Below are 27561 nucleotides of genomic sequence, written 5' to 3' on the forward strand. Positions count from 1 at the left end.
CTTTTTATTTAAATGGATAAGCCTTCAAGGCTTTTGATTTATTTTTTTTTCTTTTGCATCCTAGGAATGTGACTGGCTGGGTTTGTTTGCTTACATGTGATTTCATTTTTCTAAAAAGTCTGTGTTCCCAAATGATCTTTTTGGGATCATATTCAAAAATTCTTAGTTCTAATTCTAATTAATTCTAATTCTTGCTTGCCATTCAGCCTTCTCTTTCCATTCTTAAACAGTGTGTACATGGATTTGATTGATGATTTGGCTGCGGCTTTACATTTTAAGGAATAAAAAACATTCCAAAGTCAAGTTTAGAAGAAATAGCAAGAGTGAACCACATGTCTGCCTTTAACCTTTGAGCCATTTCTCTCCTATGTGATGTAGCAAAGCTGAATTTGGCTTTTGCCTTGCAATTAATTGCCTTTGTCTGTGATGCCTTTAAGGGACCGGATCATGAGGCTAGCAAAAGCTCTGAATGTAGCACTGAAAAGAGGAAGTATGAATTCTCTAGTTTACAGATGCACTCTGGAAGGAAGAAAAAATAAATTAGGATGAAAACTGTTTTCTGTGAGAAGTTTAGTGCGCCCAAGGGCATCAAAACCTGTCCAGAGTCAGTGTGCATTTTGAATAATGACAAGAATATCAGCTCTATAAAGATGCCTTGGCTCTGACCCTAGTTCTTTAAAAAACAAAACAAAACAAACAAAACCCCACTTTTTTTTTAGATGGTGATCATTTCAAGGATTAGTTTCCACTGCAAACATATAATATTTTAGATGAATATGATCTAACTAAGCTTTAGTGAATATGGTAGCCAAGATCTACTAGTTTATGCTGCAGTTACCAACAACTCCCAAACTTCAATGGCTTAAGATAACAAAAGTTGATTTTTCACTTATACTGTATATGGGCTGTGGAGAGGCTATGGGTCTGCTCTATATCTTGCCTTCATTCCAGGACCCAAGGTCAAAGGGCAGCCCCTCTCTTGGGTACTGGCTGTTTTTGCAGCAGAGGAAAAAGAATTGAGGTTAGAACCACATGATGACTCTTAGAGTTTGTGCTCAGATGTGCCATGTATCATTTATGCTCACATCTCATTGACTAAAGAAAGTCACGTGAGCAAGTCTGCTGTCAGTGGAGTGGGGAAGGACACTCATCTCACAGACAGGAGGCCCTGAATAATTGGAACCATGGAACAATCTACCACAGTGAGCTAGCCTGGTAATCTGAACACTCTTTGTAATACATTTTCCTCTGAAAACAAACCACTTCTATAATACCACACAATTATAAACAGGAATTAAGACCCCAAACTAGGGTGCTTGGGTGGCTCAGTTGGTGAAGCATCTGCCTTCAGCTCAGGTCACAATCCCAGAGTCCTGGGATTGAGTCCTGCATCAGGTTCCCTGCTCAGTGGGGAATCTACTCCCCTCCCCTCTCTAATCCTTCCAGTGTTCATACTTGCTTTTTTTTTCCCCCTCTCTCTCTGTCTCAAATAAATAAATAAAATCTTTAAAACCTCAATCTAGTTATAAGGCTCTAGGGCAGGCAATAAAAGTCTTGAGTGATTAAAATCCAATTATCTTAAGATTTTATTTTTCTTCTCATTATTCCTTCCACCTTAAGAACCAGGAGGCAAGTGTCAAGAAAATGTATTAGCAATGGCAGGTATTGGCTGGGCCAAGTGAGGTGTTAGGTTGGAGCTCAGCCTGGAAGAGACCTGCAAAGGGGTGTCTGGGATCAGGATCCTTGGGCCCAACTGTTGTTCTTTCCTGTGGAGATAGTGGGGGAGGCTAGTTTAAAAGCGCAGGCTGGGCAGTGCCACAAATCAGGTGTGGTGTGGAAGGAGGTCCATCCTTCTCGAATGGACCAGGTTTATGGCTCTTCTCAACACACAAGACCTTTCTCTTCCAAGGCCAACAGCCACCATACCAGCAGCCCAGCCTAGTGCTTTTGTCTCAGAGGACAAAGGCAAGCTTCTTTTATTATCACAAGGCATCAGACTGTATATCAGGCCTTTTATGAAATTACACTCCTGGACGTGACAAGTCCTGTATCTTAAAGCATCATCTAAGATATAGTTAGAGTCTGTAGATATTCAGCTCAGTAGCCCACACTCTCCTCTATGCCTATGGTGTGAGTGTGAAGCCAACACCTCACTTAGGAATCAGGAGCCCTGTTGCTGCTCCTTGATCTCCTGCTGACTGCTGGTGGCTCAGGACAAGTCCCTTGGCCTCTAAAATCAGACCTGGATTAGCTCTGTGAGTTAGAGCAAGTTACATGTCTTTTAAGCCCCAGTTTTCTCATCTGTAAAATGAGGAAAACAGTAGTAATGATAATTGAAGCCATTTTGAACATTCACCATGTCCCAAGTGCTGTCCTAAACTTTCTTCTTTGCTACTCATCATCTCACAGGCTGGGAACCTAAAGCACAGGGAAGTTAAGCAACCTGCCCACAGCTACACAGTTCAGGGGCAGCAGAATCTGGATTTGAACCCAGGACCTCCCCTGCCAAGTCATGCTCCTATCTACCAGGCTTTCCTTTCTCCTAGGAGCTTGTGTATGGATTAACATGGATAATGGATGCAAAATACCTAGCACATTGCTCCCCATGCAGCATGAACTAAATGCTAGCTAAGGCTGCTGGTACTATCTTTTTGTTCTTAGAAATGTGAGAGGTTCCTTTCCTCTCCCAGTAGCCAAAAGACTGGTTTCACAGGAGAAAGCAATTTTTCTGGGACACCAGAATTGGCTGCCATATTTATCCTAATGTGCTACAGTGATTTAATGAATGGAAATGAGGTCATTAGAAGAGAATGACATTTGCCTGCCACCCCATAACCCAATTACTGTTTCCCTTTGGGGAAAAGCCCCTGGTGTTCTGGAACATACTTCCCTTAGTGATGATGAGAGCAGGGGGCTGATGAAACGTGGGGTCCTCATGCCCCGGGTGAAGCATTTCGACCTTGAGCAGAACATAGGCTGGGAGGCAGAATGAGGCCCCAGGGCTAGGGGCGAGGAGGCTCCAAAGATCCCATCCCAGCGGCCAGAGCAAGGAGGACCCACTGAAAAGACTCTTCCCTAGAGCAGCTGCTGTGGTGACCTTTTGCAGGATATATTTTGCAATATGTGTTTGACTAAATGCCTCTGAATAAATGTCATTGAAATACCCTAACTACTCCTCCACTTTAGTAGTCATAAAACACATCAATAATGTGGGGAGAGGAAAGAGTATGCTGAGAAAACTCTGTAAAGCTAGAAACCAAGTGCTAACTCTGACTGTTTCCGTGTGTGTGTGTGTCTCTGAGTATGAAAATAACATGTGCTTCTTGTCAAAATAAAATTAGAAAAGATTAAAGCAGTGCATTTATTTTTTTTTTGTTTTTTTTAGGCAGTGCATTTATATTGGAAAAAAAAACAGGGTATCATCAATAAATTCAGTACAACCGACATTAATCTGAAGACATTCCGATTGTGGTTAGCTTGTGTGTTCAAAAATGCAGTTTTACTTGTGACTTGGGAAGAGAAAGAAACTTATTATTTATTTTCCTAGCTTCCCCATTTCCAGATCCTCTCTCCTTTTTCATATGCAAATGGAATGTAAATCTTTTCCTAAAATCTGCAATTTTATGGCCTCTTGTCTGAATAGAACCCTGGTTGACATTTCATTAGGGCTTGGATTTACTACCCAGCAGCTCCAGAACAATTTGGGACATAAAAGAAGTGGTGGAGGCAGACTTTGGAGGTGATGAAGATAATCAAAACCTTTTCTCCAAAATTACTTAACGAAGACATTTCTTGAGCATGTACTACGTGCTCTGATCAGCCCTCTTCAGTCTGGTTGGTGAAAAGAGATATGACTCAGGCAGGAATCAAGTTCAATTTTAGAAGGAGTTGGAACTATTCAGCCATGTTCATGTAATCAAATGGCTTTGAATGCTTTTTGGCATTCTACACCAGTTTTCCTAAATTCAGATTTTTCTAATTTCAGTTAGACAATGACCTAAGTGTCCAACTGGGAGAATGTTTTAGGCAGTTGATGGTTGAGTTTGCTTTCACACCTTTACCTTAAAAGATGAAATTGTTTCCAGCCCTCTACCACCCTCAGTGGGGAGGCAAAGCCATTGTATCATTTTGCACATAACCCATACCTTTTCTTACTTTTTTTGATGGATAAAGAAAAATGACCATTTAAATCATTGACTCTAGATGGTTATAGCTTGTGAGAGAAACCTAGATACTCCATCATGCTTAATATCATACACTGGCAAAATAATTGTAGGAATGCATTTGTTATGTTATAGCTCAAAATATTTTCTTATCTCAGAATAAATTCACTATTTTTTAAACCATCCCACATCAACCTACCAAGATCGTGAAGTAACGTTCTTGTTTCTCACCATCATATCCCATCTCCCTAAATGGGAAAAGCTAAATCATGAAATTTGTGCTGAAAATCTTATACCCTAAATAAATAAACACATGCAGACACAGAGAAGGTGAATCATCAAATTTTATGAAATGAGAACTTTTTACAATTTTGAGACTTCTCATTCATTTCAAAAGAATGTGTGAACAAAGTATGATTTGAATTCCATAAAGCACTCCAAGTAGAGCACAGGGCTAATTGAGTGATTTCCATTCCAGTGAATGTTTAGATCATTTGGAATCATTAAAAAGCAAAGTGTTCTGGTTTTGAGGTTTCGGATGTCTGGCCTTTTTGCTTTTCCATAAAGCCAGTAACTGCATTTAAGCCACTGTGCCATTGTGGAGGGAAGACCATCCATCTTCGTTAATGTTACTGCAACACAACAAACCCAGCTTTCCAGGACCACACTTAGAAAAGAATACAATGCATTCTACGCTGTGAATTTTGTCCAGTTACCTCTTCTCCTGGAGTCTAAGTTTATTGCTCAAGGTAACCCTGACATTTTAAGAAATTGCAAGCACATTTCCCATAGGATAGAAATTAATTTATTACAACTTAATGGAGAGCAAATGGGATCATTAAACTTGGGCCCTTTCATTTTCTAAGCAGAGAAGGATCAGTGTTTTTGTGAATGATCACATTTGCCCTCCTTGTCCCCCCACTCAATTTCTTAGGGTGTCTTCAGTAGCAAGCTCCGTGGCAACTAGACTCAGTAGTCATTTTGGACATTTCTTACCAGTGTTTCATTTTGGCAATTTTGGTTTTGCAATTGCAGCTCACTGAATTATGTGCATATTTTCCATGTGTAGAAATATTCAGTTGTCACTTACTCACCTAGTCATTGTTCAGACTGGAATTTGGCTCATGGGTCCTGGCCCAAAGGGTTTGAATAACCAGAATGTTTCTTTTTTCTTAGAACTTTTGGCTTTCTTTGAAAAAGCAGGTACAACTAATTCCCATTTCCATGAGAGCGGTTTATCTTTTCTCTTTGTATTAGTATCCTATGGCTGCTGTAATAAATTGCCACAAACTGGTGGCTTAATGCAACAGAAAGTTGGGACTCCATTTTCACTAGGCTGAAGTCTAGGTGTCAGCAGGGTTGTTCTCCCTCTGGAGGCTCTAAGGGGGGATTCCTTCCTTGCCTTTTGAAGCTTCTGGTAGCTGCCAGCATTTCTTAGTATGTGCCTTTATCATTCCAATCTCTGCCTCTATAGTTACTTTCCTTTATCCTCTTTCATTTGTGTCGAATATCCCTCTGCCTCCCTCTGGTAGGGATGTCTGTGATCACACTTAGAGCCCCCTGGATAGCCCAGGGTAATTTCCAATATCAGGATCCTTAATCAGATCTGCCAAGGCTTTGATAAAGAAGGTAATATTCACAGGTTCAAGGGATTTGGATCTGATATTGGGGAAGGGGGCATTTTAGCCGTCTACAAAACAGCAAGATGCCCCGTACTACCTCCTGCTGTTTCCTAATAAATCACCTTTTCTATGATCTCATTTGGTAGTTTTATTAAAGGTTTCCCTGCTTGTAATGGCATAAAGCCCATGAGAATCAATGTTTACTTCTATATAAATGTGAACTTGGACTTTTCTGTCGAGTAGGGCTATAGATGGCTATATTGCTAGGCCCTTTAAAAGCTTTTTGATCTAGCATTTTTATGTGGAGATTGACTCCATCATGGAGGGGCATGGGTAGTATTTGGACCTGGTTTTCAGTTGCCCATTTCTAGGAAGAGATTTCCAAGAAGCACCATTTAGAAACTTAGGCCTTCTAAAATACCTTTTCTATCCATTTCCATTAAGGAGAATCTTTTCTAAGACTTAACCCAGTTTCACTTTATTTAGCATTATACCTGGGTACCCTTTAAGCTATCACTCCCTGGGCTGGCTGGCCCAGACTTCTGACCTCTTCAGGGAACCTTGAACCCTCCAGACCCGGCTGCTTTCTGTACTGATGGTACCAGTCCTGGTAAAAGTAAGAAAGGTCATGTAAAAAGGAGTCATTTATCTGAACTTATCTTTCAGGAGCACAGGACCTTATTGTCTTCCAAATCTTAGTTTATAGGACTTTTTGGTTAACCCATATGGAGCCTTTACCTTTCTGAATTTTTTTGCTTTCTTCAGTCTCCTTTCTCCATGAATAATATCTGCCTAAGATAGAGTTTCTGGCCAGCTCTGGTTCCCTTGCTTCTTCTGGACAATAATTGTCCTGTGTAGAGACTGGGACCTTTAACAAAGTCATCATGTTGTGGAGAATCAAGTGACTGGACTGCTTATCTCCCTGTCTCTCTCTCCCTTTTTCACCCGACTCCAAGATAATTTGATTACTCTCTTCTCCAGTGGGAATTTCAAAGCTGTGATTGACTTTTAAGCCCCACCATGGGAAAGATCAGTGTAAAAAAGACTTATGCTCTGATTTTCTTAGCTGAATTTGACAATTTTATTCTCTTAATGCTCAGTCTTGTCCACGTGTACTTTTGTGGATCTATAGTATCTACACGGTTTTAGGGAAAAAAGTATCAGATTCCATGTCATGGCTGACTCCACCAAGCATGGTGTATCAGAGCTCCCACTTCACCCCTGGGTTCATCCAAGGCACTCATAATGACTCTTTGTAAATTTCAATGTTTAAGAATTTTATCTTGACAAAAAGAGAGAGAGAGAGAAAGAGAGAACTATATCATGCCCACCCCCACAAAAATATCTGAAGAACACTGAGATTTGTGTAAAATCATGCAGTCAAACAATGAGAAACTTTAAAAATGCCTTCAGGGGACACCTGGATGGCTCAGCGGTTGAGCGGTTGAGCGGTTGGCTCAGAGCGTGATCCTGGAGTCCTGGGATCCAGTCTCACATCGGGCTTCCTTCATGGAGCCTGCTTCTCCCTCTGCCTATGTCTCTGCCTCTCTCTGTGTGTCTCTCATGAATAAATAAATAAAATATTTTTTTAAATGCCTTCAGGTTTAAAAAGCTTAGCTTGAAGAAAATGGACATCTGCCAGTCACCTTGGGGCCAGAAAGGAATTACCTTCAGCCTTGATCCAGGTGGAAGCTCCTTTCCCCCTCAATCTACCTTCTTTTTCCTAAGGTCCTATGAGACATTTGTACCTGATATACAATGACAATAGTATAAAAGAAAATATACAATACATTTTCTCTTTAACTTTCCTTTTGTAATAAATACAGCATATAAAATGACCGGGATCCCTGGGTGGCGCAGCGGTTTGGCGCCTGCCTTTGGCCCAGGGTGCGATCCTGGAGACCCAGGATCGAATCCCACGTCGGGCTCCCGGTGCATGGAGTCTGCTTCTCCCTCTGCCTATGTCTCTGCCTCTCTCTCTCTCTCTCTCTCTCTCTCTCTCTCTCTGTGACTATAATAAATAATAAAAAAAAAATAAAAAAAAAATAAAAAAAAAAAATAAAATGACCTCTTTCTTTGAATCCTTACAAGCTCTGGCCAATACTGATTGTGTCCTAGCCAGGCCAGACCACAAAATGGCATTTGTCTTCCCTAGCTATACCTACCAACTGACTTTTTGCATTACTAAACTCCTTGAAGTTGGAGCACATAATCACGTGAAGTTCTTAGTTGCCTAGAATCTCATTGAGCTTTCCATAGTGAAGGAGCAGTGCAGTAGGAAAAACATGAATTCTGGAGTTACATGGGACTAGATTAAAAACTGAGCTCTCCCATTCATTGGCTATGAGTGAATTATTTACATTTTGTGAACCTCAGGTTTGTTTTTTGTTTTTTTTAATCTGTCAAGTGTATATAATAAGGCCCCTAAAGTAAAATGAGTTACATAAAATGCCTTGCAGAGTGTCTGGCACATATTTAGGGCTCAGCAAAAGGTATTGGTTGTGTTTTTGTTAAATCAATGGGTAAGAAATGTCTTGGATTGCCTTATTCCTACAGCTTCATGATATAAACATACTTTATAATTAAATTTTGTAAAGCACTTTTTAAGTAGCTTATTCATTAAACAAATATTTATTGAAATGTCAAGTATAGGATGGTGAACTAATACTTATTTACAAAGCAACTGGAAGTAAGCTTCTAGAGTATGTGCCAAAATTCCAGCCTAACTACTTCTTGGTTTTATAAGAAAAGATTTATTTTATTAGGCATATTCTGGAAATTTCTAATTGCTTAATATTTTCATGCCATGATCCTTTTAAAAAATAAGTATAGCCTTCCATCTTAACTGGAATCCTCTGATGTCCTAATAAGGAATTGATTAGTGAGGACTTAGATGCTTTCCTAAAAGACTTAGAAATGCCCAGGGTATGCTGTTTTGAACATTAATATGGCAAAAGACTAATTAGGTTAAATGCGTATTTACAAGTGAGATGTTATTCTATATTTTAGTGCAGAAATGGAGGGTCAGGGAGATTAAATGACTGGCATAAAAGCCACAGAACTGGCTTTTTATAAAACACCTTTTCTCAAATTTCACAAGTTGTTTCAATGAATATCCCCTAGAAGAATATCCTAAAGAAAAAAATCCACAGCATAAAACAGCATTTAGTTTTCAGGTGTCATTGGTCTGCTTTAACCTGAAAGCATCCTGCAGTCACACTGACTTTTGTGACATGGCCATTTTTTGAGGAGAACAGGCCAGTCATTTATAGAATGTTCCTCAGCTTGGTTTTATTGGACATTTCATCACAGTCTTATTCAGGTTGTGCATTTTGGCAGGTCTGACATGAGAGATGCTGAGTTCTCCTCCAGCCTCACGTCAGGAAGCACTGATGCTCACTCCACTCTGTCACTGATGATGTTCTCCATTTAGTCAGGTGCTATCTTTCAGGTTTCTCCTTGGCAAACTTACTATTTTCCTTTTCGCAATTAAGTATTTTGTGAGGGAATACTTTGAAACTATTTAACTACTCTGTTTTTCATCACAACTAAAGTAAGCAATCATTTTAGGATTCTTACCTGTGAAATATTTATTACCGGTGTGATGACAAATGGTGATTTTTCTCATTCTGTTTTTCCTTCCACATTTACTAGTTGGAATTCTGCAAAATTTAATTTTCTTTTTAAAAAGATTTTATTTATTTATTTAAGAGAGTGATCGAGAGAGAGCACAAAGCAGGGGAGGGGCAGAGTGAGAGGGAGAAGCAGACTCCCTGCTAAGCAGGAAGCCTAATGTGGCGCTTGATTGATCCCAGGACTCTGAGATCATGACCTGAGCCAAAGGCAGCCGCTTAACTGACTGAGCCACCCAGGCGGCCCCAAATTTTAATATCTAATGACATTCAAAAAGACTCCATCTGTAAAAGAGAAAATATCTGGGCTAATCTAAATCCATGGGAAATAATAACCTCTCCTCTTCTCTCTCCATAATCTCTGAGCCCAGGTATCCAGTAAGTGGCTTATCTATCTATATTTAATACAGTAGAAATATGCAGAGCTGTTGGAAATTGTTCCTAGGGCCACTTTCTATTTGAGGTAACAAAATTCCTAATCCTGTCTGAGATCCTTTTCTTCTGAGGTTTACCTTACACATTTTCCCTTAAAGTCTTGGTCTTGTTCTCCCTTTATCAGCCCTCTCTCACCACGCACACAAACACACACACACACACACACACACACACACACACACACACCTTAGAACCTGGTCTTATTTTATTATTTTTTTCAAGTAGGCTCCATGCCCAGTATGGAGCCCCACTTGGGGCTAAAACTCATGACTCTAAGACCTGAGCTGAAATGTAAAAAAAAAAAAAAAAAAAAAAAAAAGATGCTCAACTGATGGAGCCACCCAAGTGCCCCTAGAACCTGATTCTTAAAGCTCTCTTTCTTTAAACATTAAAGACTCTATTCACCTCAAAGCTCCTTCAGGGCATGGCTGCCAAGTTGACATTCCACAGACACACTCATTCCCTTTTGCTTCTAGCTCAGCACTTTCAATTATGTACTGTTTAGTCTTGAAGCTCAGACACTCAAGATGATTCTAATTTGATTCTCTCACTCTCCAGCATAAAATGAGTCAATAAGGTATTCACAATTTCTCACTTTTGTAATGACTTCAAAAACAGAACTTATAGCAGACCTCTCTTTCAGAAGTCTTCCAAAGTACACAGCTATGATCAGGGCTCCTTTCCAATTAATTTCCTTCAGATTTCTGACTTTCATCTCAACTGTTCTCATCTTTGAGAAGCATTCTTTCCCTGAGACAATTACTATTCATCCTGTAGACATCAGAAGATCCTTAGATTATTCCAATAACTTATATTTTTCAGAGAAGTTAATTTTTACTTAACCCAAAGAAGCAAAGGACAAGAATGGCTGCTTTCAAGAAAATTTTTCCTTTTAATCAGTAGACTATGTTATTTTAATATTAAGAAGCTGGATGTCTCTTGTCTTATAATATTATGCCTCTCTCAAGCAGAATGGGAACCTTTGGAAACCATTCTCCAATCCAAAATCCATGGCACAGTTATTTATTTCTAGGAAGAGGAATACATTTATGATGAATATTTTATTGTAAATCTTCAGCTGAGAATAGAAATAGTATAACTGCTAAATAAAACTGACTTATTTCCCAGAAACTTCTAGAGCATAAAGTTACTAGTCAGTACCAGAAATTATCTTTGGGGAAACCAATTTTTTATGAATGACCTTGCTTCTTTATGAAGAAATGTTGAGAAACGATATTTTCTTCTTCCCATTTAAAATCCCCAAATGACAGCATTTCCTTGCCTTACGCTCGAATAGGAAAGGAACAAAAAACTTGCCAACAGCTTTTGGACACTGTGGAAATAGGAAGCTCATATTTTGTAAAGCTCACTAGACCAGAAGCTTTTCTAGAACTCTGATTCTAGGCTTATCCATTGTACCAGTATTGAGCCAGAGTGATACATCACCAAACTTTTGTTAGTTAATACAATATTTCCAAATACTGACTGATGAAATAGACTCAACTGCTCTGTAAATTATATGATAATTTATTCTAGGCATTTTTGACATGGACACAGATACCTTGAAGAAACCTACCTGTAAGTTCAGATACTATAATAGAAGGCAGGTCAGAAAAAGATGTGACCTACAGGAATGAAAAGATTAGATATTTTTTTCTCTAGCCTTCCCTTCTGTGGTTCGAGATTGAGAACTTTCAATCACAGTTGTTAGAGAAAGGACTACTCATATGGTATCTGGACAAAAAAATACTGGGTGAAGCCCATCTCCATCAGTTGAGCTAGAAAAGACATTCATTGGCAAGAGACATCAGGGACTTAGATTAAATCTTGAAAAATGCCCTAAGCAAGATGGGGAAATTTGAACATCAGTGAGAATAACAACTGCAATGGAATGAAATACATCATATGCTAAAACTCATAAGATTATAATGATCCCAAAACAAACAAAACAAAAACCAATGGGTATATTTTGATCATGGAACCAGGGGACTCATTTTTCCAAAAATTAGTATAAAGAGAAAGAATCAAGTACTTATCCTGTCTTTTCTGCATACACTGTACTTCAGTTTAGCCAAATAGCTGATGAGGGAAAATTCTTCTTTGTAGAAGGATTCCAGAAAAGAATGAAGAAGGAATGATTAAAAATATCAATGCCTTGCCACTGCAAAAAATAAGGAACTTAAGCAGTCATCTCAATGACTCTGTAAAACTATCAGATGATAAGGGTGATGGGGAACTTAAAAATAGATGGATCAATGTGGCAGAATTCGAATTCACCTATTAATCCTAACATTTTCAAAAAAGGAGCAGCCTTGCAATGAGATGCAGAGGAAATATATAATATAACCTGAAAAACATTTTTAACAAAAACCTAAATCTGATTCTTATTACATTTCTAAATTTAACTCCTGGTGTATTGGAAATATAGAGGACAGAGGAACATGTTAAACAATACCATTGGGATTGAAGCAGCAAAATCTAGAATATAGGAAGCTCTATAAGACAAATGACCCAATATCTTCAATAAATAAATCACAAGAAAAAAATCAGAGAAAGGGAACCTACAGACTAAGAGACACCTATGAGAAGCATCAAACAAATGTGACATGGGGACTTCTAAAGATCCTGACTCAAACAAAGCAACTATGTCAAAAACAAACAAACAAACAAACAAAAAACCCTCACATATACTAGGTCATCAGAGATACTTAAACACTAATTGGATATTTGATGATATTAAGTAATTATTGATAATATTTATATGTGATAATGATATTGTGATTATATTTTTAAAAGAGCCATCTTTGGAGCATCTAGGTGGCTCAGTGGTTGAGCATCAGTTTAGGTCATAATCCCAGGGTCCTGGTATAGAGTCCCACATCAGGCTCCCCACAGGGGACCTGCTCCTCCTTCTATTTATTTATTTATTTTGTCTCCCTCTGTTTATGTCTCCACCTCTCTCTCTGTGTCTCTCATAAATAAATAAAGTCTTTTTTTAAAAAGAGCCATCTTTGTCAGTATTTACTATAACATTTACAGATAAAATGGTGTTTGGTTGGCTTTAAAATAAGCTGTTGAGCAGAATGTGGGTAGGAGTATTATATGAAATAGGATTGGTTATAAGTTGATAGTTTTTAAAATTATCAGACAGGCAAATGAAGGTTCATTATATACTTTCTAAAATATACGTACCATAGCCTTCATCATCTCAAAATCAATGTGCTTTTCTTTCTCTGATAAATAAACTATTTTTGCAATAGAACACTGAAGTTTGACAAACTTAAGTTACCACATTGTTAGTGTTCTTGTGTTTGCATAGATATGTGCACAATTTGGGCATGAGAATAAACCCTGAAAAGACTTGTATCTTCTTCAGTTAGGATACATGTTGTCCTCATATTATCCCTGAAGCCAGGGGCTGATTTTTCTTCCTGTCTATACAGGTCAGTGAACAGGTCATATTATACCAACATGTGGACCGTGAAAACACTGGCTGGACTGCAGAAGACTCTTTCACGTTTACGACATCCTCTCCACCAGCAGCTCTAAGTCCTGAGGAGTTTCATATTACTATTTCATATGAAGTTACAGAACCAGGTCGGCAGAGTCGTCTGCTTGCAAATACAGGTAAAGCCACCAAAAGACATGGGTCAGTGGCTTATCTATAATTATTAAAGTAGGGACAATTTGGAAGTAAGTATTCCTTGATTAATTGGAAATGCCACGATATCATAACAATGCCACGATATCAACCTTTGAAATAAAACTTATTTGGTTATAAAATTTATTTCTTTACATGTGCTCTTTCTCTGGGCCTCTTCGCTTTCCTCTCATAAGCTTTAATAGTAGTAATTGGGGGAAAGATGAAAAATTAGCTCTAAAGAATTTCACTTGGAGACTTTACCATGCCTATGACTGAAAACCACCTATAGAAAATGAAAATAACAAATAAGTCAAGTTCCTTCATGAAAAGGGATATTGAAAGCTGCACCTGTTTCCATGGCAAGAGAAAGTCCAGTAGTAGATAAGTTAAGAAATTAACATTCTATGGATGAATCTCAGGATTTTGAAATGCTCTTGCCTGAAATATTGATTTAATAGTTAGGATATGTATACTTAAAATATAATTTGTTATATGCTGTGGGTGTGTAACAGTGCTAATTCAGGTCCTTGAACAACCAAGACGTTTATTTTTTTTTTATTTTTTTTTTAATTTTTATTTATTTATGATAGTCACAGAATGAGAGAGAGAGAGAGGCAGAGACACAGGCAGAGGGAGAAGCAGGCTCCATGCACCGGAAGCCCGATGTGGGATTCGATCCCGGGTCTCCAGGATCGCGCCCTGGGCCAAAGGCAGGCGCCAAACCGCTGCGCCACCCAGGGATCCCAACCAAGACGTTTATAGTAATTCATTGGGATATGGAAATTTGAGAGAGAAAGAGCTTTATAGGTGTCATCCCAAAGTTCTAATGAAATGCCACTTTGTTCTTTGTATTTACACTTTTACAGGAGCTTTTGTCAAGGAGGGAGGCAAAGTTCTCATTGACCAATCTAATTTAGATGCTTCCAACCTCTTACTGAAGTTGCCCAAATCTCAGCGATCTTCCTATGAAATCTGGTTCCAGGTTATATCTCTTCCTCATCATGGAACCATTATCGTTGGAGAGAGGAATATTACCAAAGGAAAACCCAATTTCTCCCAGTATATAGTTAATAAATTTGGAATCATATACCTTCATGATGACTCTGAATCACTGGCTGATAATTTTACTTTTGCCGTTTGGCCAAAACAAAAGAGCAAGTCCATCACCAAGCCGGAGACTGACTTCCTTGAAGAGATGTTTAACATCACTATCTCTCCTGTTAATGACCAGGCACCAGAAATAAAGACAAAAGGGCTTCGGTTGAAAGTTCTGCAGGGAAATAGGTTGGTTGTAGGACCTGAAAACCTAAGAGTGGAAGATCTAGACAGCCCTCCAGAGGAGATCAGATATATGATCATCCGTAGTCCTAATAATGGCTTTTTGGCAATGGCTCACCATCCAGACATACCTATTCACCATTTCACGCAAGCCGACATTGATAACTCTCAGGTATGGTTTGTACAAGATGGAAGCCCATCCTCGGGTGTGTTTTACTTTAGTGTGACCGATGGCCAACACCGCCCACTCTATAAGCTCTTCCACCTGGATGTCATTCCCATCTCCATCACCCTTGTGAACCTCACTGACCTACTTCTCCCACAAGGCCAGACAACTGTCCCCATCACCAATATTCACTTGTCAGCAACGACCAATGGGAGAAGCCCCCAAATCACTTACAAGATGACATGGCCCCTCCAACATGGGCATCTGCTCGTTGAAAACCAGAAGGTCATCAGCTTTGGGCAGGAAGATCTGTATTCAGGGAGACTCTTTTACCATATGACAAATCTCACTGCCTCAGAGGACCAGCTATATTTCTCACTATTTACATCAGAAAGCAACTTGACTGGACAAATGCTGAACATCAGAGTGCAGCCTTTACTGTGCGTTATGTCAAACTTGACAGTTACCAACAGAGAGGTTTATCATCTGAAAAGAAAGGACCTTGATGCTACTGAGCTTGCTAATAGGACTAACAGTGATCCCAAATTTGAAGTGATAGCATCCCCTGCTCATGGAAGACTTGTACGAAGAGTAGGCCAAGGCATGGCAATAGAAAACACTACTCTATTCACTCAGAGCGACATTAACCAAGGGTTGTTGATGCTTCATCCATATGCCAACCTAACAGGCATCAATATGCTAAATGACTCCTTCACCTTCTTGCTCAAGGCAGACCATGTACAGCCAGCAATAGGTTATCTTCCCTTCACCATAGTGCCACCTGACCCCCTCTGTCTGCAAACCTTTACCCCTGATGTTTCTTTATTGGCTACTGCAGATAATCTTGTGACTTCAGATCATTCTCAAGAGAAGCCCGTGGTTTCCTCAGGACCCACAGCAAAGACAGAAACTCTGGGGAAGCTGACCCAGACCATGCAGCAGGAAGCAGATCCATGGGGACAACACCATGGTGAAGAGCCTACTCTGGATGGCAAGACTTCTCTAACCAGGGTCATTTGGCCACCAGACACCACCAGTGCCAGTCCTGGGGCACCCACCGAGCCCAGGGAGAATAGTTATCCTCTAATGGTCATTGTACCCTTGGCTATGGTGGTCTTCCTGCTGATAGTAACTGCAGTGGCCTTGTGTGTCTGGCTGCTGGGCCAGAAGGTAGAAAAGACAAAACCTCTTATCAAGCCCCAGACCAGTCTGGAACCTACAACCCCAAGTCCTAGGCCAGAAAGGAGCATAACTGTACCCACTGTCACAGTGACACCCCTTCTAAAAAGCTCCAGCAGTCCCCCAGTCAGTCTTTTCAGGGACCCACAAAGTGAGCAAATGGCTTCTCCAGCTACTGAGCCAGTGGAGAAATGTGCTCCTTGGGAGACATGGATGAATCTGGATCCTGATATGGTCAACCTCTGCCGACAAACCAACCCAACACTGAAGCACAACCAGTATTGGGTGTAGACTAAGTGCTCTTGTCCTTGATTGACCACTTACTGTACTGGGATAGGCACAGAAATGTTGGGATGTGATACAAAGGCAAAGATGTTGGTTGGATCAACTGAGAAAAGTCTTGCCCTGCCAGTCACTCAGTGCTCAGTTATGGCCCCATGGCTAGAGGTGGACGAGTGTTTATTGTAACTCATACAACACTCATCTTATGGGCTCTCCACAATGAACTTTGCCTCCTTCTGGACCTGACTCTGAGTATAAGATTTTGTGAATTTTTGAACCCTTTATCAAGGTGCTACCAAACATGATGGTCCAACTAGGAGCAGCAGTATTAACTTGGGTGCTAGAATTAATGGTGGAAGGCTTTGAATATTTTTCAGTAAGGATTCACTCTCTCTAAGTGAGTCAGCAAGAAAATATAGGAATTGTATCAGCAAGCAGAAAAGGTAACTTATCAAATCAGCAACTTTGCTTCTTGTGTATTTCTGTAATGTCTTTTCCTCCGTGGAGTCTCTAGACTTGACTTCCCATGGCAGGAAATGCCTTGGTGCTCTAGATAGTAGGACAATCTGACTCCCTTTGAAAGCATTCACTGAACATATTGTGTTTCCTCAAGAGGCTTTGTCTATTCTGATTTGCAAAAACACATGTGTAGTACAAATATGATTCATGATTTGAAACCTTAATGAATAGAAAAGCCTGTTAAATGTTTTGTGATGCCTCAATTTGGCTTAACTTTACAATGAATTGAAAAAAATGGCAAATTTGTATTTGACTTCTCTGGTTGAGCCTACTATTGGCAGATTCAAGCTTCAGTTTCTATAGTTGTAAAATGAAGATACCAGAACTAATATTAGTTAAGAGTGCTTTGGGTTGCAAATCACAAGACATTATGAATGGTTTAGATTGGGGATTGGCAAACTTTATCCATGCAGGGCCACGTAGTAAATATTTTAGACTTTGAGGGTCCCATTTGTTTATTTTTAACAACCTTTATTTCTTAACAACCTTTTAAAAATATAAAAAACAATTCCTAGTTCCTGCATTTGACCCATAAATCACAGTTTGCAACTATTGATTTGGCTAAGCAATAAAAGTGTTGAATTATTTCAGCTAATAAGCAGCCTGAGGTGGGCATTCCAAGGCTGATTCAGTGGTTCAAAGATGTCATCAAGGACTGAAGCCCTTTTGTTCCTTCTGCCCTACCTTCCTCAAGCTGTTGTGCATTTCTTTTTTTTTTTTTGCTTAGTTCCTTGGGATTATGAGGGACTGCTAATGTTCCTAGCAGTACCATCACATTCAAGACAGACACTCTAGTGGGGAAAAAAAAAAAACAGATATGAAAGACTTTTTTTTTTAGAGAGGATCTTATTTATTATTATTATTATTTAATCTTATAAGGGGAGGCCTTCTCAAACATTTCCCCCTTTTATGTCTCAATCTAGAATGGGGAAATGGGCAAAAGGGAATGGAATTCTCATGACTAATGATCTCTCCTGGGGCTGGGAGAAGATTCTGCTATGTCAGAGATCAGTGGATGAGCCCACCATATAGTTACAATAGGATTTGCTAAAATAGTCTTCAAATATGAAATACTTGGGAAATAAGAATTTTGATCTTTCAAATGGATGTCTACTTTAATGTCTCCTTTTCATATTTTAATGATTTTCTAAAAACCAGTGGCTAGTGTTTCTAGGGTGGAAGGAAGAATTGCCCCTGGAAGGGGGCCATTTGGCAGGGTCTGAAGACATTTTTGGTTTTCACAACAGGTGTAGTTGGCATCCAACAAACAAAACTGGAGGGAAGACTCATTTCTTTATATTCCTTGATAAAGGAAAAGGTTTTACCTTGTACTAACAGGTGGAATACATCAGGAGACAATAAAAGAAGGGAGGTAGGATATTTACAAAGGTAAAGATGAGGTTGAGGTCAAAGGGTCCCCAGAAGTCGAATGCCTCTGATATGTTCCATGTGGACAAGAATTTTTTCTCATCCTTTCCCTTTTCTGCTCCTCTAGGTTGCTTTTCTGTCCCAACCCAGTTTTAACTGCTCTTTGTGGAAACAGACTTCATAATCTACAGAATATATGAAAGCATAGCATACTTGGGCCTAGAAATAACTACCCATGTATTAGATCCCTGGCTCTAACGCTATGGACAGCTGGTACTAAAGAAAACTTCTCTTCTCCCTAAAGTGATTTTCTCCTGTCTTTCTGTATTCCTGAGTTATATGTAGCCCCTTTTAAGTGTTTTCATACTTGACCCTTTTAGAAAGGAGGAGGACTGAGAATCTTAACCCAAGGTTGATTTGATCACTATGCAACTCAAAATTATTCTTAAGCTTGTTCTAAGCAGCAGAGTATTCTGAAGGAACAGAATAGCAGTGTGTACTTGAGTCTGCACGCAGAAAGGTAAGGTTAAGGAACATCTTTGCATCCAGTAAGCGGATTTTGTTTTTTCTTAGCTGGGCAAGGAGAATGCCTGTTCTTTGTGGAAGAGCCAGATATAGTTGGCTCTATGACCATGTTGGCCTCTTCCTTGCTTTGACTATAAGATCTGTGAAGTTAAGATTACCAGCCTGGCCAAACAAAAAAGTCCAATTTCCCCTTCTCTTTTCCTTTTAATTCTGCAACTTTATACAAATAAAATTAGTGTCCGTGTTGGAATGAAACAGACACTGATGCTTTGAAATGATAATGCACATTGTGAGTGTGTGTGCTAGAGCGGGAACATCAGCATGAGATCCAGATGTCAAAACTCAGTAATTAGTTGAGTAATTAATATAGAACTTGGAAAGTTTTCTTCCAGAACATCTAGAATATTCTTCTGATTTACAGATGGATTCAATTAAAAAAAATGCCTACCTTTTGGTGCTGGCTCAAATATAAAACTAAACAAAAAGCTTTGGCAAATCCTTGTTTAGTGTTGAAAATTAAAGTTTTGGGAATTGAAAATCAGTTTGAAATGGTTTCTCCCATACACAGAGCTACAACTGCATAGTCTCTGTCATAATGAATTCAGTACCACTTAACAGGTGGCCAGACCATTAATAAGTGGATACCAAAGGTTAATGTCAGAAGAATGGCTGATTTTTGCTTAAAAGAAGGTATACCTTGGGATGGGCTGGGAGTGAAGGGTCTAACACTTTTCCATATCTGTAGGCATTGACAAATTCTAATCTTTCAGGGACCCTGGTCAAACACCTGGTGCGCTTCCTTAGAGTCCTTCATTAATTAGGTGGTGTGGGACAGGTGCTATCCCTACTCTCTGGTTTTTCAGATTTCCAGGATTGTAGTAGACACATTTGGAGGGTGGGTGTAGGTAATGGAAGGTGATGGAAAAAATCAGATGATATTCCCCAAGTTTGACAATGGGACTGTGCTATGCACCTCTTGTATCTTTCAGTAGCATTGTTATCAATAATGAGTTTGATGTTGGCCATGTATAGGGACAGATGTCGGGTTGAAAGTGGGCATGGGGTCTACTGTGAGGCATACTCAATGATGGAACCTTTGGCTTGGAAGCTGAAGAACACCACTGGCTGCTTGACAGAGGCCTGGAAGAGGCTACATTCTCATAACGATTGGCCAACATTTATTAGGCACCTACTGTATGTGAGCAGTACTAGATACTGTTCCTAGATACTGAAGATGCAAGATGTGGTCCTGAAAGAATCTTTCTGGTCTGTTTCCTCTAGTAGGTTCTTCCAGAATCACATAAGGAGTGCCAGTAGAGAGGATGGTATAGGAAAAGATGTACAAAAAGAACTAGAGGTCAAGAAAGGGCTTTGTGTTTTCACTTGAAGCGCTTTTAAGCCAGTACTGCCCATCCAGCAGTATAGTGAGAAATGAGGGAGCTTTCTGACCCACTAAGCACCACTTGGTACCATCTGTCTCTCTAGGTGCCCCACCAGGCCCAGTGACACTGCATCTGCTTTGGACCCTGGCTCTCGGCTTCTAAGCGGTGTGGCTTTGAGTAACATATTCAGCATCTCTGAATTTCAGTTTCCTTGGCCAAAAATTGAGGATAATATTAGCACCTACCTACCTGTTTGGGTTTTGTTAGGATTTAGTGATGTTAATATCATCATCTTCATCATCATCATCATCACCATTGTCATCATTCATCTTCATCTTTGTACAATATTCTCAGTGCATCAGGCACTATACTAACTGCCACAAAAAATTGTCTTACCTACAGTTTTAATGCATTTTAAAAGAATTAATGGGTTCTTTAAAGGGTGCCTCAGTGGCAAGTTGAGGCCTCAAACTCTTGGCTTCAGCTTCACGTCATGATCCTAAGGGTTGTGAGATTGAGCTCTACATCAGGCTCCAAACTCAGAATGGAGTCTGCTTGTCCCTCTCTCTCTGCCTCTCCCACTCATGCTTTTTCTCTCTCTAAAATAAGTAAATCTAAAAAAAAATTTTTTAAAAATAAGTAAATCTTTTAATTAATTAATTAATTAATTAAAGAACTAGTGCATTAAATCACTTAAGTAAACCAGAGGCTATTCATATTCTACCCAAAGCAGCAGGTTACTGGTAGTAGAATTTCAGTGGATGATTTAAGGATAGATGACATATTCTTTAGAGGAGCTTCCCAAATGCTCATGTTCCACTGGGCAGGGAATCTTTCCCCTTCATCCTTGAATGGAGCTTTGGCAAGAAAATGGATGAAAGAAAGAGCATGTCAGGAACACTTGCAAGGGCAGCCCGGATCTCAGAGGTTTTGATGGTTCTCTATCTTATATGGGGTTCTGAACTTATGATGAAAAACCCTGCTTTGTTCCCTTCCTGTCCCAACAGGTTCAAAACCCTACATCAATTAGGCCTTTGATTTTAAACCTATATCCCTTCTCCCACCTCCCATCACATTATTCTCAGTCATTCATAGACCAGTGATTTTCTTTTTAAGTCCAAGACAAGGATTGCCACTTAAAAATATTAATATCATATCTTACCAAAATAAAAAGTCCTATTTACCATCACTATAATTTCATTTCTTAAGGACAAAGTCTTATAATAAAGAACTTTATGGGAAAAAAATAAACAGCTTTATGAAAAATTTTCTCCTTTGCCCAGATTTGACCATGGCTTGGAAAAACTCAGCACACACCAGCAGAGTCACGAACCCCCATTGAGGCTTCACTTATAGTTACGTGGCCAGAGCTGACGGAGAGACAGGGAAGAGAGCTCCTCGATGTTGGTGTTTCTTCGGAAGATGTGGTCAGGTGTCCCTGGGATGTGTGTGTGTCTGTGTGTCTGTGTGTCTGTGTGTGTGAGGTGAGGTGAGGTGAGGCATGGGGATGAGGAGTAACTTGCTATTTAAGAGTCCAGACAAGGCCAGCTCCTGGGCATATGCAACCAGTGCAGCCACACAGGGCTCAGGAGCACTCTGGGCTTGGCTTAAGGCTCTGCTGTAACCATCTTGAAATTCCAATAATTTTTTAACAAAGCGCCCACATTTTTATGCCTCACTGGGCCCTGCTAATTCTGTAGCTGATCCTGAGATGTCACAGAACCTAGTGGATGATTGCATCAGACATCTCTTAAGCATTGCTTCAAATTCTCTCAATTTGGCTTCTTCCTCCAGCTACGACTGTGGCTACCAGTTCTGAGCATATGTACAGCTGCCAATGAATGTACAGTGTTCCCCAAGTCCCTCTGTCCCCATGCCTGTGGGAACCTGTGCTTGCACAACCCAGAAGTGGGAGAGTTACTTCCCCACTTACTGCCCTTACCCAGCAGCAAAGAGAAGCTGAGGAATAAATACTTCTTTTTTTCAACCCAGGGGTAAACAGTTCTAAGATGCATTCTGTGAGGCTTCTCAGAATGTCCTAAAGATTAAAGACAAATCAAGACAAATCACATGGGTGTGTGAACATTCTTCCTCCCTATGTATTAACCCTTGCTCCTGTTCCCACTCACAGATGAGCCTTTGCAGTAAAGGAAACCCAGGCTAGGACAATAGGCTAAAATCTAATTCTCCTTGTATCATGTGCCCTGGGACTATGAGCCCTACTGCTAGGGGTCCACTGCCTCATGGTTCAGTTAATTCTGGGTTACTTACCTTGAGGCCTGCACCCAGTGGGATCCCTTTGGTCACACAGCCCAGGTCTACTGGGACACTGCTGTCTGCTGGGAGCCAGGAGGCCTTGTAGTAGTGGCAGACCCTAACCAGAGGCTGTTTTGGGATCAACCAAAGAGGAGCCAGGGCTTTACCAAACCACCATCTAGTTAAAAATCTCACGCTTCATTGTAGGTTCTCTGCTGGTTGTGTTGGGTTTAAAAAACAATAACTCATTAACCACAACTTTTAGCAAGACCAAATTTACTGCATTTTGTAATATTTGAGAAATGGTCTTCTGCATTTCATTTCAGCACTGCTCATGGCTCCTCAAAGTAAAGACTACCTCAGCGTTTGTTTTGGTAAGGCTTTATTGAAATATTATTTACATACCAAATAATCTACTCAGAATATACAATTCAATAGTTTTTAGTATTTTCATGGAGCTGTGCAATCATGTACATGGCCATTTGTACATCTTCTTTAAAGAAATGTCTATTTTTTACATTTAAATTCAATTTGCCAACATGTAGTATAACATTCATTTATACTGAATGTCATCTGAAGATCATCACATCACCTCCTCTCCTTAATGCCTGTCACCCAGTTACCCCATCCCCCCACCCACCTCCGTTTCTACAACCCTTTGTTTGTTTCCCAGAGTCAGGAGTCTCTCATGGTTTGTCTTGCTCTCTAATTTTTCCTCACTCAGTTCCCTCCTTCCTTTATGGTCCCTTTCACTATTTCTATTTCTTACATTATTCATATGAGTGAAAGGAAACATCTATTGAGATCCTTTGTCCATCTTAAAAATTGAGTTATTTGCTGTAAGAGTTATTTACATATCATGGAAAGTAATCCTTGTCAGATATGATACTCAAAATTTTTCTCCCATTTTGTGGGTTGTCCTTTCACTTTTTTGTTGATGTCCTATAAAACACAGATCATTTTAATTGTGATGTCTATCTATTTTTTTCTCTTGTTGCTTGTATTTTTGGTCTTGTATCTAAGAAACCAACTCCTAATCCAAAGTCATAAAAATGTAGGTCTCCACTTTCTTTTAAGACTTTATAGCTTTAGGTCTTAAAATTCTCTCTTTGATTCATTTTAAGTTAATTTTAATATATGGTGTCTATGGTATGAAGTAGGAGCCTAAGATCGTTCTATTGTGTGTGGCTAATTAGTTGTCCCAAGACTGTTTGTTGAAAAGACTGTTCTTTCTCCCATTTAATTGTCTTTACTCTTGTATCAAAAATGAGTTGACCATAAATGTGAGAAATTATTTCTGTGCTGTCAATTCTATTCCATTGATTATCTATATATGTATTATATATCACATATATGTCATATATATTACATGTAATATGTGTGTGTGTGTATACACACACACACACACACACACAGTCATACCAGTACCACTTTATTTTGATTACTGTAACTTTGCAGTAACTTTTGAAATTGGGAAGTGAGTTCTCCAGCCTTGTTCTTCTTTCTCAAGATAGCTTTGGCTGTTCTGGGCTCCTTTAATTTCCATACAAACTTTAAAATCAGCTTGTCAATTTCTGCAAAGAAGGCAGCAAAGATTTTGAAAGAGATTGCATTGAATCTGTAGATAAATTTGAGGACTACTGTATCTTTTTTAAAAAATTATTCATTCATTTATTTATTTTCAGTATAGTTAACATACAGTGTTGTATTAGTTGCAGGTGTACAATACTGTGATTCAACAATTCTATACATTACTCAGTGCTCATCATGATATGCATATTCTTTAATTCCCATCAGCTATTTCACCTACCTTCCATCTGGCAACCATCAGTTTGTTCTCTGTATTTTAGAGTCTATTTTTTGGTTTGTCTCTTTTTTCCTTTCTTCATTTGTTTTGTTTCTTAAATTCCACATATGAGTGAAATTACATGGCATTTGTCTTTCTCTGACTGACTTATTTTATTTAGCATTATACCCCCTAGGTCCATCTATGTCATTGCAAATGATGAGATTTTGTTAATTTTATGGTTGAGCAATGGTGAGTCTTCTGGTCCATGAATATGGGATGTCTTTTCATTTATTTAGGTCTTTTAAAAAATTTTCCCCTAATAATGTTTTGTTGTTTTCAGTGTACAAGTCGTGCACTTCTTTTGTTAAATTTATTTCTAAATATTTTGTTCTTGGTGATGCTATTGTAAACTGAATTATTTTCTTAATTTTTGTTTTGTTTACTGCTAGTGTGCAGAAATACGACTGATCTTTGTATATTGATTTTGTAACCTGCAAGTTTGTAGCAGCATTTTTATTTTGTTTCTTAGTGGATTCTTCAGGATTTTCTATATACAAGATTATTTCAGTTGCAAATACAGATAGTTTTATTTCCTCCTTTCTAAACTAGATCCTTTTTATTTCATTTTCTTTCCTAATTACCCCTGCTAGAATCTCCAGTACAATGTTGAATAGGAGTGGTGTGAGTGGACTTCCTTGTCTTGTTCTTGATCTTAGGGAGAAAGCTTCACTGTCTTGTCATTAGGTTATTGCTAATTGTAGGTTTTTTTGTTGATGCCTTTTATCAGGTTAAGGACATCTCCTTCTGTTCTTAGTTTGTTGAGTGTTTTCATCAGGAAGGGAATTGAGTTTTGTCAAATTTTTTTCCTGAATCTATTGAGATGATCATGTGGTTCTGTATTTTATTCTACTGGTATGATATATTACATTAATTGATTTTTTTTTTTTTAGATATTTAACCAACCAATCTTGCTTGGTCATAGTATATAATCTTTTATATATATTGCTGGATTCAGTTTGCTAATGTTTTTTGAAGATTTTGCATCCTGTTAGCACTCTTGTTATAAGCTTCTCATTTCAGGGGAATGAGCTCAAACAGAAGAATGTATATTGAATGGAAATCAAACAAGTTTAATCTGGGAAGTTTTTTTTTTTTTTTTTAAGATTTTATTTATTTATTTGAAAAAGAGGGGAGTGAGAGAGAGCACAAGCTGGAGGAGGGGCAAGGGAAGAGGGAAAAGCAGATTCCCCACTGAATAAGGAGCCTGGTGCAGGACTCAATCCCAGGACCTTGGGATCATGACGTGACCTGAAGGCAGATGCTTAACCGATTGAGCCAACCAGGTACCCTAGGTTGGCTTTATTGTGGAATAGAAATAGAATGAGTTGGGGCATTTGAAATGTTTGAACCTGTGAAGAGAAGCAGAAATATTTCATCTTGGTTTTGTGCACAGATCATATTTGGAAAGATAACTGGCATTTGAGTAGGCCTCTGGGACAGGAAAATCCACTAGAACTATACTGGAGAAGTTGACCATGCATTGTTCCACCTTAGGAGGCTATGTCTGCTGCTGGCCCTATCCCAGCTCACCCGAGATGATTGTTGAGGTTTAGGTCGTTCCAGCAAGCGGGAAGAGCCGGAGGGATCATACAAGCTTTGTTTGCTTTGAAGATGGATATCCTAGCATCACAGGATGTTAAAAGGGAAGATTTGACAAAAGCATCAAGTCAAGAGATGCCACAGCTGGATGTAAAAGGCTTTGCTATGCTAAAATATTTTCAAAAGAAATGACAGAAAACAGGCCAGATGACTCTTAAACTCCTCCTCCACATTCTGGGTGGAAGAGTCAGGAATTGGAAACAGGTAAAGAAGAATTTTAGAGCTGTTGTTTTGTTTGTTTGTTTGTTTTTGTGTGTTGTTTTGTTTTGTTTTTGTCATGAGTCCTACCCTTTTTCTTCCTTTAAGAAAAGAGATGGAAGTGTCTGAACTTTTAACTTAAGCTTAGGGAAAGGGGCTTCAAGAGATCTACATTGAGCTTAATATATGTTCCCTGCACCTGAGGAGCACAGAATAGTCTAAAGTGTGAGTTGTTCCTGGAGATTCAATGAAACAGTTGTTTTGATGATACAATGAAGAGGTACCCATGACAGGAGGGAGGTGAGCCCTTCCAGAGTCTGTCAGGTCAATAATGAGTGACTAGAAGTGGATCCAGAGAGCAAGCTGGCATAAGGTCATCTTAGGGCCAATTAAGAGGGTGGCGTAGAGACTTAAGACTTAAGCAGAGAGAGAAGCTGAGGAACTCCTAGATTTCTAGAAAATGAGGGGGGAAAGGAAGTGACCAGCCAGAGAACACTTGCATTTTGCCCTGCCAAGGAATTGCAGTTAAGAGATCTTCAAAAATCTTTGAAGAGCCATGTCAAAGCTCATGAGAAAAGTCACTTTAAGCTTGTGCAAAAACAGAGATTACAAATTCTAACTTTACAGGTAAGTAGGAATGTTTCCTGGAGAGGCTGAAACCTGATTAGCCAGAAGAAGAAATGTGAGAGAAGAGCTACCCTTTTCTTCCTTGACTTGAGGCCCAAATCAGAGGAGGGGAAGAAGGCTCAACTTAGAAGCAAATTTGAAATTTTGACTAATATATAAGGCTGACATTTTAATGCTAATCTGAAATTGTAATTTGTGACTTGAAATGACCCTAGAATTGTGTGTATGACCCAAGAGTGACTAGAAAATTCCTGAGAACTTCCCCTACCTGACTGAAAACATAGTAGACATGGACCCGCATAGTTGATTGAAAGGGTCAGTGAAAGACAAAAATAAAGTTGTTTTCTTCTTATACTTTATGTACTGTTTGTTCAACATAACCTTTTTGTGAGAATGATGAATTTCTGTTTATCAGAATCTCACCTCCACTACAGGGCTGAGTGCTGAATGCTGTTTAATTTTATTCCAAATCTGATTTCACTACAATACTGCCTGTCTACCTTCTTCTTCCTCCAAAAAGCCTTGTCTGATCACTCCAGTTAGAAGATCTCAGTCCCTTAATGGACATTTATCCTTCTTTCTGGCTGCTAAGCATACTTATGACTGGGAAATCTCCTATTTTTTGAGGTAGAGCTCTCTCTTCCAGATACAGAAGCTGAAATGTCAGATACTCAAGTCCCAACCTTCCTGCAGCTAGCATGCAAACATAGCCACCACTGGGAGGAAGCAGGGGCTGTCCCAAGTCCACCAGCTTTCCTGCTTAACACACTGTGACACATGATGGTAGCAGAAGTGACATCTAGTTTCGAAGGCAGTGATGACAGATAAGGGCCCAGTT

General features: G+C 39.3%; 1 protein-coding gene across 2 annotated transcripts in view; it reads left to right on the forward strand.

Annotated features, from left to right (window-relative positions):
* LOC112651218 (chondroitin sulfate proteoglycan 4-like) overlaps positions 1 to 27082 on the forward strand; it is a 67964-nt gene extending 40882 nt beyond the window's left edge. For both annotated transcript variants that reach the window (XM_025434203.3, XM_025434204.3), the window contains 2 exons: positions 13296 to 13479; positions 14362 to 27082. In XM_025434203.3, coding sequence (XP_025289988.3) covers positions 13296 to 13479; positions 14362 to 16409 — 2232 coding nt within the window. In that variant the 3' untranslated portion in view covers positions 16410 to 27082. The remainder of the gene's footprint in view (positions 1 to 13295; positions 13480 to 14361) is intronic.
* The last annotated feature ends 479 nt before the right edge of the window (positions 27083 to 27561 follow it).

This window comes from Canis lupus, chromosome 4 (assembly GCF_003254725.2).
Source record: "Canis lupus dingo isolate Sandy chromosome 4, ASM325472v2, whole genome shotgun sequence".
Lineage (NCBI taxonomy): Eukaryota > Metazoa > Chordata > Mammalia > Carnivora > Canidae > Canis > Canis lupus.